The 13,159-nt window shown below is 38.7% G+C and overlaps 2 protein-coding genes across 3 annotated transcripts in view; both read right to left on the minus strand.

The window, feature by feature from the left end:
- LOC122080281 overlaps positions 1–5,724 on the minus strand; it is an 8,550-nt gene extending 2,826 nt beyond the window's left edge. The window contains exons 1-5 of one of the 2 annotated variants that reach the window (XM_042647232.1): positions 5,701–5,724; positions 3,776–3,982; positions 3,549–3,660; positions 3,241–3,402; positions 801–905 (exon numbers count right to left, since the gene is read on the minus strand). In XM_042647232.1, the coding sequence (XP_042503166.1) occupies positions 801–905; positions 3,241–3,402; positions 3,549–3,660; positions 3,776–3,804 (408 nt within the window). In that variant the 5' untranslated portion in view covers positions 3,805–3,982; positions 5,701–5,724. Of the gene's footprint in view, positions 1–800; positions 906–3,240; positions 3,403–3,548; positions 3,661–3,775; positions 3,983–5,204; positions 5,609–5,700 lie in introns of those variants that run through there. The other variant, XM_042647231.1, reaches the window with a different exon arrangement.
- Positions 5,725–9,100: 3,376 nt separating this feature from the next.
- Positions 9,101–13,159, minus strand: part of LOC122080256 (chloroplast sensor kinase, chloroplastic) — a 7,448-nt gene continuing 3,389 nt past the window's right edge. Inside the window, exons 7-9 of the mRNA XM_042647199.1 lie at positions 12,670–12,893; positions 10,907–11,180; positions 9,101–9,834 (exon numbers count right to left, since the gene is read on the minus strand). Of these exons, the coding sequence (XP_042503133.1) occupies positions 9,580–9,834; positions 10,907–11,180; positions 12,670–12,893 (753 nt within the window). The 3' untranslated portion in view covers positions 9,101–9,579. The remainder of the gene's footprint in view (positions 9,835–10,906; positions 11,181–12,669; positions 12,894–13,159) is intronic.

Genomic DNA, 13,159 nt, shown 5'->3' on the forward strand with positions numbered 1-13,159 from the left:
CCTTTTGCTTTCATATATACTGATCTATCTTCTTTGATACTGCTACAATCTTCAATGCTGATCTCTTTCTATTGGATTCTGCAATTGGCAAATGATAAGCAAGGGCTACAAAGAGAGCTTTTGGGACTTATTTTGCTTTGTAGCCACAATCAGCTTGTGTTTTGTTACTTTGCATTGGTTGATGGTTTTGGATTTGGGTTGGTTATTGAGTGGGCATCCCGTTGTATTCTATGGGAATTTCTTTTCTTTCTCAGTAACACATTGATTATTGATTTTAAAAGGCACTGGAGTTACAGTAGAGGTTTTTCAATCCAATGTTTCCATATAAAGCATGTTTACTGCAGTCATTTTGCTTCATTAAGAAGTCTTACTCTGTGCCTAGCGCTCATGCTTCCCTTAGATTAAGTACTTGTTTCCTGTGCTCTGGCCAGAATTCATTGTATCACAAGTATACAAGGACACTTCCTCTTTCCTCTTATTCACACTAATCATTTGGCTTATCATTTGGTATTTGCCTTGTAAAAAGCAACCAGAAGACCACACAACAATACTGCAAGACAAGTGCCTTAGCATAGAGTGTCAAGAGTCTGATTTAACTAACAAGAAGAAAAGCAGCGTATATGCTTTTCACAACCAGCACTTCAAAAGAATGCAATTCTAGGTAGAGTCAGAGTTCATAATCACATCAATATGTGGTTTGAAAGTAAAAAAGCAACCTAGATTCTCTGAAAAACAAAAGATTCTCTATAAAATCCACATATTACATCTTTCAGACAGAGATTACAGTAGAAGATACAGACCTCACTAGGCTTACCCCACAATCTGCGTAGGTAGAAGTCTGACTCAGCTGCAATAATGCCTGGTGGTAGTCTTTCTGCACCGCGCGGATTTGTTGGAACCCATATCTAAAAACAAGATCACAAGGTAGGAGCAAAAGTTAGCAGAGAAAATGTAAAAGGACAAACACTAATTAGTTTTCTTGATGAATGTACTACATTAAGCAGGCACGCCACTGGACAAATGAAATATTATAAATTAAAAATGATCCTACACGGGTAAGGATTTACTCCAAAAATCTTTAATCAATGACATAGAAACTTCAGATGCACAACCTACCACTGACTCATACGATACACACAAAACATAAAAAAAGGGGGCCTTTATTTACACCACATAGAATTAAAAGGTAGAACAACACATGAATATCTTATTGTAAAAGTTTACTTGCTACTCCTTTTGGGAATGGGAACAATGGAACTATGCCAGGGGAAGTTCCAAAAAACTACCAAGCACAGCATCCATCGATACAGGGAGAAATTTTCAAGGATATTTGAATACAAATGACCTAGAGCTGAAGCGGTGACTGGAAAGTTGTACAACGTGCTTGTGAGTACTTGATTAAGATCCAACATTTGCTAATGATAAAGACAGCTAGACTGATTATTTTCAATGATATTTTTGCACTATAGCAGCTAGTTGGCTGCTCATTCATCTTGGCGATCATGCTCTTCCTGTACCTGCTTGTACCTCTTTTCTACAAGAAAAAATTCTTACTTTACCCATCAAACAAAAAACTATTCCTCCCCTACCCATTCTCTTTTGTTCGCATGTGGAGGTATAAGGAAATAATCAACTGCAATATTTCCATACGTACATGCTAGAATTTCAATTATAAGCTTTCGGGATTATGCCAATTCAAAAAATAATATGTTGCATAAATCAACACATACTAACACCTGAACTAATGAATCAAGTGCCCTAAGCAGATTAACAATTACAACAGTTTGTTCTATTATCAATGCTACTCAATAACTGTTCCAAAGTCCTACTACTGCATCATTATTGGAAGCTTCCATTTGGCCAAAAAAAAAAAAAAAAAGGAAGACAGCCACTTCTACCGTCTTGAGAAGATCTAAAGAACTGACTCTAATGAATTTCTATAGGCATAATCTAATGCAGTGCAGAAGTCGGATGGAAATCAAAAGGAGGAGGTTGCATCATAAAAGTGCAATACTGCACACCGTTGAAACCCCCAAAACTCAGAAAATTTAAAATTTCAGGTCCAGAAACATCTTACCAAGCAATTGATGTTAGAGGAGGTCACATTTAATTAGTGAGAAGAGGATCAGTGAAAAATTGTCTTTCTATCAGAAATAGTCAGTAGATTGAAGACTTTACAAATCATATTCAACTCCAAAAAAAATAAAAAAAAATAAAATAAATAAAATAAAATAAAATAAATTCACTTCATAGAAAAATCCTAGCTGCTGGTCCAACTACATTCCTTTCTGAGTCTGCAGAAGATTTCCATTCCATTCTTTTTCTAATCAACTTTCCTTGGTAGCCTATTGCCTATCAGAATTTCCAGCTAGATAGCTAAGCTGGAAATAGTCTGCAGAACAGAGGCAGAAACATATTAGAACACCGGCTATGGTAATTATCATGACCCTAGAAATTTATGTGAAAAAGATAAGAGCGAACACTAAGGGGGGAGATGGAAAACATCATGGCCCTATTCTTAGCACCTTTGTACCCTCATAAAGCTTCAAATTTAATGCAAACAACACAACTCTACAACCGAATGACTGAAAAACATAAAAAATCTTCTTAAGCTTTCTAAACAGGGTCATAAGTCATAACCAATAGCAAATCCAACCTCACAGGGTTGTAGGAGGTATAGATTGGAGATTGTCCCCCAATTGTCCCCCAACCCCATCCCTTTACCTCTAGCAGGCTGCGTTTTTTAACTATCACACAATATCTTCTAGCACCATTCAAATAAATAATTTTCACAGGAGAAAGTTAGGGAAACAAATAAATTACAGTAGAAAATATCATAGTTCCATACTCTAAACTGCTGGGGTTAAAATATCCCTGATAGATGGGTCTTTAGAGGTTCCCTCTGAAAATAGACAATTGTCCTTCAAAAGGATATTGACCAATGACCAATCAAACAACAGGTGCTTCCTACTCATAAGCACAGAATGGAAGATAACAAAACAAGGCTTTATCTCTTTTTCTTTTCTTTCTGATTTTAATATGCAAACATGTAAGAGTGATAACAAGAATAAGCTGTCATTTGAAGCAAACATTTGCATGGGAGCATCAATAATCAAGCAGTTCCATTGCATAGCAATTACAAGCCATGGAACAATCTTATAAATCACCTTAGATCACTCACACACACACACACACACACACACACACACACAGAGAGAGAGAGAGAGAGAGAGAGAATACCTTTGAAGTGTCATTCAAATTTTGAGCATTAGTTGAGCTGCTTCTATTACCCCTCACAGAAGCCCACGCTCGGTACAAAAATGTCTGGGACGAAAGCCCTGAATTCCTGTCTTCAATGTATGTGAGATCAATGGACGGTAAAAGGCTGGATGGGAAGTTCAGCTGCCAAAATTCAAACAAATGACAAAACATTACCCTCCCTTTTGATCAACATCAGCACATGATGTATAAAAGGAGTAAAATCATGACTTTTTTTTGCTATGAGGAATCCATATCACAGATAAAAGACAATAAGCAAATTTATGTACCTTAGCTAATGAAATTGTGGGAAAGCATACACCTATCAAGAATCCAAATACCACTCCGATAAAAGTTGTAATGATAAGCCTCATAGTCTCATTTGGTTTTCTTACAACTCCACTACACCAACAGATAAGCCAAATGTGGAATAAGATAGAGTTGCTTTCACTTCAAACAGAATATAAAAAATATGAAAAAATGAGCACTTATGAAACAGAGGATGTTGGATCTGAACCTGCGTGTGATGATTCCCATCTTAGTCATCTTCTGAACCTAGTATTTTTTTGGAAGAATACAATCTGCAAGCTTTATAATCGCAACAATAAAAGCTACAACCCAGCAACAAGGAGTTTTTCCACATTGCTTAGCAAAGCTGTTGTTGTGGATGGTCCAAAATGCAGGTAATCATGAGGATTAATGAAATGAACAAAGAAGAAAGGACCTGAAGTAATCAAAAATTGTGAGAACAGTGTGAGAACAGGTGCCATTTAAAGATCATTACTTTTCTAATTGAAATTAAAATGGTAATATACTTTGCAATACAAGTAAAAAGCATAAATAGCCAAATAGGAGACAATGAAATGTTTAGCGAAATCGCAGATTGACAAATACAGACAACTAGAAACTGAAATATCCATGCCAACCTCGGACTATCAGACTATGATTGCACTCAAAAGCTGAAATTTTTATCCAAGTTCAGTCTCAATAAGAAGTGAATATGGCCACTACCCATTTCCCGGAGGAAAAGAAAACCGGTTGGGTCACCAATTCATGTAAGAAACTATATGTCTGTTACAAAAAAATCTCAGGTTGGTTTGACCCTTACCTGGAACATATTCACATCCGTAGAAGATACTCAAAGTTAACCAAGAAGAGGCATATCACAGCACTTTCACCAAAGTGCTATCATCTATTTAAGGAGCAACCCAAACGCCTCTAAAACTAAGAATGCCTGTATGAATAATTTTATTGAAGCTACCATGTGCACTACCCTTAGGACCCTGCGAGTGTGACTCTTAAGCAACCGTTTACTATTCTTTTCACCAAACTAAACAACCCATATGGTGGAGGCAGGGTCAATGGACACTAACTCAACTCCTGAACTAGTAGCTGCTTGTGCAAGCAACCCGCCTGAGTGCCTCCAGACCAATCCCACCCCCAAAACATAAAAGAAAATAAAAGAAAAAAGGAACAAATTTAAATTGAGTTAATATCATAGAACACGATTCCAAGTAAACAGTAAACCTATTAAAACAAACAGCTGTAAATACTTACTAACAAAGGTAATGAACGCATGAATCTGAAACTCAAAACTAATAATAAGAATAAAAATTCAACAAATATCATTCTTGATCCGGAAGGGGAGAAGGGAAGTGGAAGGAATAACAGAATCAACAAAAAGGGTACTTGAGAACGTAAGGAAAAATTGAAGTTTAATATCAGATACATATGTTATCATACGCAACGTAAGCATCACTGAATGCTGCAGTAGAGAGAAAAAGAGATCCACCTTTTATAAGAAAAACGAAATAAATATCTCATGAGAAATCTAATTAGGAAAACAGAAAGTTTAAAGTCTGGACCCATTTAGTCACCTCAGAGCTGAATTCAAGAAATCCCTGTCCGCGAAACCCTAAGAAATAAAGAAACTCGAGATCACTTACATGAGCCAGATGAATCGAGCCTGCAAACTGACGAGAAACACCAGTCCCGAGAAAAATATGAGTGGAGGTATGCCTGCCTTATGCCTGTGGAGTTTAAATGAAGAACACACAGGTCCCCACGCCCACCCACGAATAGAAAGCGAGGTCTCAGGGACGGTAAGGTGTCTCTCCCCTCTCTATGGATGAGTAGAAACGGAGAAGATTGATTCTGAAGGATTGAAAAACGCTGGAATTGATGAAAAAACTCTAGATACAGAAGAAAGGTTAACCTGCGATGAGAGAGAAAGAGGAAAGAGGAAAGGGGAATTCTCTCTCTACCTTTTCTAACTTTGGTGTGAGATTTCTTTCTTCACTTTCAGTTTTTTGATTTCTCTTTCTTTTTCTAACTTTTGCGAGTACCACGACCACGACCACTACCACCATTACCATACCTTAGTGAGCCTTTAATTTAAATATAAATTTAAAAAATAAGAAAAAACATCAATTTATCACTTACGCATTATGCCGGGTACCGTTGTTTTCGTTGTTTGGTTTGGCTGGTTTCTGAATTCAATTTCAGATTTAATTTTTTTTATGTTGCCCATGAATTCAAAAAGAGCGGCGGTGACTGGTGAGATCCCTTCACCAACTTCTGTATCTTCTTTGAGATTGATTACTACCTGATGGACTCGGGTATGGATCATGGATCATGTGAAGCATTCATAATATAATCTAATATATATAATATGGACTATGGAGTATGAACTATTTTTATGTATGCCTTGCACTGCTGCACGTTCCTCAACACTCTTTAATTTTTTTTTTTTTTTTTTAATTAACCGTCCAAGTTCCAAAGATTCAGTTAAGAGATGGAAATGGACCATTACATCATCATCTTCTCCCCAACATTCTCTCTCTCTCTCTTTCTAGGCCTGCCCTTGGCCAGGTATAGTGATCTCAAATAAATGAGAGTAATTAATTTAAAGGAGTAAATAACAATGGCGACCTTTAGCTAACATTCTAAGATTAGATGGGGTATTGACTTACTGACAAATGGCAATCAATATGTGACTGACGGGTAAAGATTATTGATGAGATGAACCCCTAGGAATGGGGCTGTGTAGGGTTGCCCGTGAATCACGGCAAGAGGATGAGAGTGGACCAGTCTAAGTCCATGTCCTACATGCCAAAAAACTGGCAGCCAAACACCACACTTACCCCTCTTTTAAGACTTGAGAGTCTTGACTGGGTGTGTAAGGTGGACTCTACCTCTCCCTAGCCCCGGCTGCCCACTTGGAGACTTGACCTGCCCAGCCTAGTTAGGCTTAACTTCGCAAATAATCTTTAGAGTGGAGAGAGACTAGCTGAGATTGTTTTTTTTTTTTTTTTTTTTTTTTTTAAACGTTGGATTGAATGAGAATCATTTAATTTTAAGTGAAATTAGTGAAAGGTACTAAACATTCCGTGTGAATGGTGATCTCAAGAAAATAAGAGAAGTCGAACTCAAAACCACATGCTTTTGAAGACGAAGATCCCTTATCAACTCGATTACTCCCTTGAGGTTGAGACTTGATGTACCATGATCATAGTAGACCCATGGATTGGTTGACTAATATTGAACCAAGCTTGATGGTCCGTTTGAGTGAGTTCGTCTATGATGATCAGTGGTACAAGACTTGACCTCAACACGGACTAATGCCCGTTATGCTCGGCACACCCGCACCTCGCCTCATATGATGAAAAGGTCCATGATAGCATAAGTGTGACAACATCGACAAAACTACTTTGATTTTAACCACACCTCCAATCTAACCCAACGAAGTTTAGACGGTTTTTCAACTAAGCTTTGGTTAAGTTAAACCATGGTCAAGTTAATCGTTATAAGATTGTTCAGCTCAACAGCAAGTTGAGATGAATCTACTAAAACAGATCCGTTGATCGTACGAGTCAACAACCAACACATGCCCTTTTGTTCTCAAATATACCTCTCTTTATCCTTGCAATGGCAGAAAGTGGGACAGACGTTGATCGTTGACTCATACAACCAGGTGATCGTACGAGCAACGGATCCTATCTCCTAATGAATGAAGGGTCCACATCAACCATAAAGAAGACATCTCAACCAATCAGAAAGACTGGGGGGGACCACTATATAAAGGAGCCATAATAGATTGATGAGGCAAGACTAGGGGTGTCAATTCCTAAACCGAACCGGTAAAACCGGCCGGACCGAACCGATAACAACCCGGACCGAACCGAATCGAAGCCTTATTGGTTCGGTTCGGTTTCGAGTATTGCAACCCCAAAACCAAACCGAACCGCACCGAAAACCGGATGAACCCGAAACCAAACCGAAACCGGCTCAAAACCCGGACCGAAACCGAAACCCAAACCGGTAAGAAACCGAAACACTCCAAAATTCATTAAAAAAATCAAAATTTGCATAGTTTTGTATACATTTGTATGGAAAGTCGAATCTAAACTAGACCAAAAACCAAAACCAACCCGGTTACAAATCGATTTAAGAAACCGAAGTTCAACAGTTCATCATTTGGTGGTTTCCTAATGGCTTCATACCGGTTTAAAAAACCGATCCAAACCGAAATGAACCTAATAAAGCCAAACCGGTACCAACCCGAACCCAAATCGCACCGAAGCCGACACCGGACTGAAACCGATAAATCCTTAATGGGTCGGTTTCGGTCACTTCCAAAGTCACACCGAAACCAGTGGAATCGGACCGCAACCGCACCAACCCGGACCGTTGACACCCCTAGGCAAGACTCTAATCGTACTGAGTACTTTTGTTAAGGTTCCCACTATGAGTTAAAGTCTGATCGAGGCATCGGAGCCTTCTTCCCAAAGCTTCCTCTGGACCAATTTTTAATATGTATTAAGTTGGTTCACATCAGGAGTAAGGACAGGATCGTACACTAACAAGACTAGATGAGATTGGAGTAAGCACTTCCGTGAACCCAACCCTATTCCCTCCACTGTGATGACAGTAACACAGACACGTAAATTCAAGGAAAGTTAGGACAGAAAAGGGTGATTTTTGATGACTTCACGGGTAAGCAGAGCCAAATTACTGGAGATTAGTTGAGAGTGGTAAGAAACGTAACCTATGGGGTGATCCCATGTCTACGTAATTGATGGAGTGAGCAGGTTTAGTGCACAGTATCGTAAGACTCTCTCATTACTACCATGATGCACCCTTTTTTTTTTCTTTACTAAAAAATAAAATCGATAAGATTCTCTCTCTCTCTAATTTGATGAACTTCCCACTTGCAGTGCCAGTTAAACCATGCAACTATTGATCTCTCCTGAGGAAAAAAAAAGTATGCTTCTTGATACATAAAAATTCCTATTAGCTCAGTTGTTTCAAATTAGAGTTTTTTCAGGCAACCAGATTCACGGAATGCCTGGAAGCAACTTAAGTGACCATAAAAACAAGGGAAATTCAATCTATTACCTGAAACAATTTTCTAAACTAGAATTTAAGGTAAGTTCATATGCAAAAATAAGAACACAGGGACGATAGCTCGAACCTGTAATTAAATCAACTACTTTTGTGTTTCTCCCTTGGTTGCCAGTGCTGCCATGCACAACTTTTGTGTCACCACTTAGCAAACAGAACATATGTTACATTCTCATTTCTCACCTTCAGTTTTAACCTTTTTTTTTTTTTTTTTTGGTACACCATCGGTTTTACTTCAAAAGAAGGAGAAAACAGCCAAATCTAAACAAAGATATAGTCATATAGTAGCTGCTTCCATTTAACCCCAAGAAAGAGTGGAATCTCCTAGTCTTCATAGCTTTATTCATAACATTCTATGCACTCTATATGGCAAACTGATTATATCAATATAATTGTAGAAAACCAAAGATCTGTAACTAGTAACTTGAGAGAAGAGAAATAAGGAAGAAGAAGAGAGACGGCAAGGGTAAGGAGCAGCCGATATATCTTCTGGCACTCTCCCTCCGTCATATATTTATAATAAGTAGATCCAAGTACAATCATAGGTGGAATAAGAAAGACAATCCTATTCTAACACTAATTTTAGAAACTAGAGATCTATTCTAACTAGGAAATTAAACAACCCAATCTAACTTGGAAAGTAACTCAAATAACCATGTCACGATGGAGACACTCCCCCCTATCGTGGACACATATTCCAACAATAATGAACCCATCAATCAGTAGGGACTTGCAATAAAACCCCCAAAAGCATGTTATATACAGATAACTATACAAGCAATCACTTTAGAAGTTACACAATATATAGCGAACGACCTGTAACGCAGTCACCACCTGATGTAAAGAAATTTCAAGCAGTGACAGACCCATTTCTTTTACTATGGTGAGACCTATTGAAGTGGACAACCCACTTCCCAGCTACGCTGCTTGAGATGAATTGGTTGGTCCAGATGCATCTAGATGAGAAGGCAACCAAAGCTCTAGACGAGTTCCACCTGCCCCAAGGGCAGCATCTGGGGTCCGAGGTGATATAACACGAACAACACAACCATAACTCTCCAGTATTTCGCGAGCAACTGTCATACCAGCAACAAAGTTCCATGTCATGTTATCTTCTATCATACCTTCAGAGAAGAGATCTACTCCAAATGGTGTGAGGGAATGCATCTGTGTCTGCAGAAAAATGGATCCATAAATTCTAGTCAGGCACAATTAACAGATAAATGAGTTCTAGTGTTATTCTAATATCGCACTGCAATATATAAATCATATGCCCTCCGGATCAAAACACTAGCTTGTTCTTCAAAAAGATTATTTATGCAGAGTAAAAACAAATACAAACCCTCTTCCCCTTTCCTTCTTCTGCCACGTGATGTGGCAGGAACGCAGCATCTGGGATCTTCTAGAACTTCATGCTACTGCATTGACAACTAATAGTTCTCTGGGTCATTCAATGTACATTTAACCTCTCTAAGGGGGGAAATTTGGAATAGATACTTGAAATAATCTGATGGAAAATGCAACGGGAACACCAATCCTTAATAACCACTTTCCCGCCCTTGAATCGGGAATAAGGGCAACCTACAGCCACCCTATGGTTTATTAAGTTGCATTGAATATCACAGAAAGGAGCTGTCTATGACATTTCTTTCATCTGACAGGATTGAATTTTACACGGCAGCTCTCTCCCAATCCTCCTAAAATGTGTGCTAAGTGCACACCATAGAAAGGAAATTCACTGCTCCCATCCTGAAACAAGTATCCTCATTCTGTAAGTATTTAGCTCAATGAAGTTCAATGGATGAAACCCAGAAAAAGATAAAGAATCAGTTTAAGTTCTAACTGTCTCCCAGTTTGACTTTGGACTTCCATCCATGTCTTTCCAATAACAATTGTTCACTGACAATGTATGGGCTCGCAGCATTCGACTGGTCCAGATCAATGACCATGTCTAAGGATGGTAAGGATCTTGCATCAGGAAATGGGTCATATAATCATATTCGGCCAGGGTGATCCAGGTAGTACACACTATGCGATGCATGCTGATAGCTTGACGGGGAAGAAACTTTTTAAGTATGTTTTTCATACTAGAAGTAGGAACATGCAAGAGTATTTTCAAATTAGTAAACAAGATCCAAAATCTAAGCATGCAAACACATAATTTATGGCAAATATACAGATATTCCTCAAAAGTGGAAGTTTAAATTCAAGAAAACATGCAGGAGAGGAAATTTGTTATCATTACCATGTAGTGCATATCAGGGCCATCATCGTCTATTACCACGAGAGCACCACCAGCTGGTGCTTCCATAGATACAATCTGAACCTTGCCACCAACATGAGTACGTAACAGTGCACCCTCGATCAGGTTGCTCAGTGCCTGGCGCAAATCAGATTCTTCTACAGCAACTTGCAAGGATTGTGGGAATTCACTTAGTTCCACTGTGCGTTTCTGCTTATGAGCTAAAGGTCTTGCAGCCGCAACCAGATCTTCCAGCATATCAGACACATTGCAAGGTCTGCCTGACAGAAAGAAAAATCATACGCAATGGGGAACTTTCCTGGTAACAGGCAGAGTGAATACAACAGCTTTCAAAGCACGCAACCAACGATTGGGGGGGTTGGCACTGACATTTTAACCAGGACTCCATAAGAGGTCACAGTAGACCAACTCAATCAGAAAGCATCATGACAAACAGCTTAGCATCTATCCATTCTTTTCAGAAATTTAAGAGTAAAAGAAAAAATACTGTTATTTTGCAGGAAAAGGGTAAAGATAACTAGACTATTTTTTACACAAATGGTATAGCAGATCATGGTGGATGAACCATCTAATGGGGGTATGAGTGTATGACTTCTATGTGTTCCATCACATGTACCAGTATCCCATTGGCAAACTGTTGTCAGGATCCACGCCAAAGCAGCATTATACCTCTTATTGTTCAAAGCATGAAATTTTAAGCAACCTAAACGGAGATGACAACACCAAAGGAAACGATGATCCCAAATACAACACTTTGAACTTCATCCTGAGTCGTAAAATTTTTCCCAGAGAAATAATCAAGAGGCTTGAAGAGAGAAAGAGAGGATAGCACATGTGTGTTCGTAAGAGTATGTGCGTTGGGCTATTTGTCGTACTTTACGCCCACTCATTTGCATGTAGTTGATCTTTTATTAGTGTTATCCTGCTTGGCAGGTTTTTCATTTTTAATAAGATAGAACATCATACATCCTCAAAGAACCACAGAGAGAAAAAGAGGGTGGTAGGGGGGGGGGGGGGGGAAGAACATATGTTATTAATTTTCAGTGTGCAATTTTGTGGGAAATTTTTTTTCTTTCAAACAATAGATTAGAAACACCATTTCGGAGCTATTGCATTTGGTCTAGCATTTGTACCACATTGACAGCCTAGTGTTCAAGTTATCATAGACAAGACATTCGGGAAATGCATATAGAATAAATACTAACTAATATTTGTCTCCAGCAAATAATTCAGTCATCCTGCCCCTTGGATCATATCCAAATTCACACCAGCATATCTGTGTTCAGATCTGGATCCATCTAGGATTCATGGTGATGGATCCATATTCAACACAAAAATCCCAATCAATAAAGGCACATAAATATAGATATCGGTCAAATCTGAACATCTGAGCTTAATCTGAATTGAAACAGAACAGTCTTTAAGATTGATATTAAATTTAAAATATGTGTGGAGTGAATGTTGGATCCCAGACACTCCAATTTATACCCTGCACAAGAATAACTCTCCAGCCGGAGTTCGTTCCTAAAGTAAGCTCTCCTGACAAGGACACCAGGAGCTCATGAACTGATGGAAATCTAACCAAACACCAGGTAAGCTTTCGGCAATAAATTAAAAGGTCATCTCCAATTTTATGCTGGATGCCAACAGCACCATGAAAAAAGAAGCTGGAAAAAGTTAGGGCTAATGAAACTTGAACATGAGAATAAATAAATCTCTCAGACTATGCAAAAGTCAAAAACTACCTGATATTGTGTTGTTGAAGTGCTGCAAGAGCAAGAGGTGGCATAGGCATCTCTAAGTCTTTTCCTGAAGCACTTAAAGTTAGTGTTGGACCTGATTTTTTAACGCTGTCACCATGATTTTCCCCATTGCTCTCCGGCAATCTTGATCTCACTGACTCTGGATGAGCATCCATTGAGTTATGAATCTTCCTCAATGTTTCTTCATTATAACGAACAATATTAGCCTGCAAGACATCCTGAATTAACCAGACTGACTCCTTGGAAACGAGGAAGAAAAAGTAGAAGGCATGCTGTTATATGGGGAGGAATTAAGCGGAGAGGGAGTGCAGGAAGGCTATAAAAACTCAGTTCCTGAACTTAATTGATGATTTCTCAACAACAGCAAGGGACAATTAATGAGAATGCTGGGACAACACGGCAACGGAAGAATGACCATCAGCACAAGTTGTCAGGAAGTCTGTACTCAACCTCATTAAGGATGCTGGTTCCC

The sequence above is a fragment of the Macadamia integrifolia genome, chromosome 5 (assembly GCF_013358625.1).
Source record: "Macadamia integrifolia cultivar HAES 741 chromosome 5, SCU_Mint_v3, whole genome shotgun sequence".
In the NCBI taxonomy this organism is placed as follows: Eukaryota; Viridiplantae; Streptophyta; class Magnoliopsida; order Proteales; family Proteaceae; genus Macadamia; species Macadamia integrifolia.